The sequence below is a fragment of the Sinocyclocheilus grahami genome, unplaced genomic scaffold (assembly GCF_001515645.1).
Source record: "Sinocyclocheilus grahami isolate Dianchi unplaced genomic scaffold, SAMN03320097.WGS_v1.1 scaffold49404.1, whole genome shotgun sequence".
Lineage (NCBI taxonomy): Eukaryota > Metazoa > Chordata > Actinopteri > Cypriniformes > Cyprinidae > Sinocyclocheilus > Sinocyclocheilus grahami.
In genome coordinates, this window is record NW_015525737.1 from 1 (window position 1) to 985 (window position 985).

The 985-nt window shown below is 47.8% G+C and overlaps 1 protein-coding gene across 1 annotated transcript; it reads left to right on the top strand.

Annotated features, from left to right (window-relative positions):
* Positions 1 to 146: 146 nt before the first annotated feature.
* On the top strand, positions 147 to 982 carry LOC107580882 (melanin-concentrating hormone receptor 1-like; the record flags this gene model as incomplete). Its single annotated transcript, XM_016266503.1, has 1 exon — positions 147 to 982. A coding segment is annotated over one exon (836 nt), but the record flags the coding sequence as incomplete, so codon positions are not given.
* Positions 983 to 985: the final 3 nt, after the last annotated feature.

The window sequence follows — 985 nt, forward strand, 5'->3', positions numbered from 1 at the left end:
TATATATATATATATATATATATATATATATATTCACACACACTCTCAAAAAGCTCAAATTAAATTAAAAAAAGAAGAATTAAAATGAAAGTGGATTTTTAAAAAATGTATCTTGATACTGTAAAATATTCTCTTTTTTCCTGCAGACACTGACGAACAGTATCACAATGTTCTCATGCCAAGCATTTATGGAGTCATCTGCTTCGTCGGCATAATAGGCAACTGCATCGTCATCTACACCATCGTCAAAAAAAATAAATTCAGGGCGCAACAGACGGTGCCTGACATCTTCATCTTCAGCCTATCTATCGCAGATCTTCTGTTTCTCCTAGGCATGCCGTTCCTCATCCACCAGCTGGTGGGAAACGGTTCGTGGTGTTTCGGTGCCACCATGTGCACCGTTATCACAGCGCTGGACTCCAACAGCCAGATTGTGAGCACCTACATTTTAACGGTCATGACTTTGGATCGATACTTGGCCACGGTTCATCCCATCCGCTTCAACCACATACGCACTCCATGCGTGGCCGTGGCGGTTGTGGGCCTGGTGTGGATCCTCTCGCTGCTGTCCATCACGCCGGTGTGGATGTACGCTGGGCTCATGCCCCTGCGGGACGGATCGGTGGGATGCGCTCTGCTCCTTCCCAATCCGGCCACAGACACGTATTGGTTTACTATTTACCAGTTTGTGCTGGCTTTCGCTTTACCGTTGGTGATCATTTGTGTGGTGTTTTTCAAGATCCTCCAGAATATGGCCGCCACGGTGGCTCCACTTCCCCAGCACAGCCTTCGTGTGCGTACTAGAAAGGTCACACGGATGGCTGTCGCCATATGCCTGGCGTTCTTTGTTTGCTGGGCGCCTCATTACATCTTGCAACTGGCACATCTGAGCGTGCAGCGGCCCAGTTATGCCTTTCTGTACGCTTATAACATTGCCATCAGCATGGGCTACGCCAACAGCTGCATCAACCCACTGCTCTACATC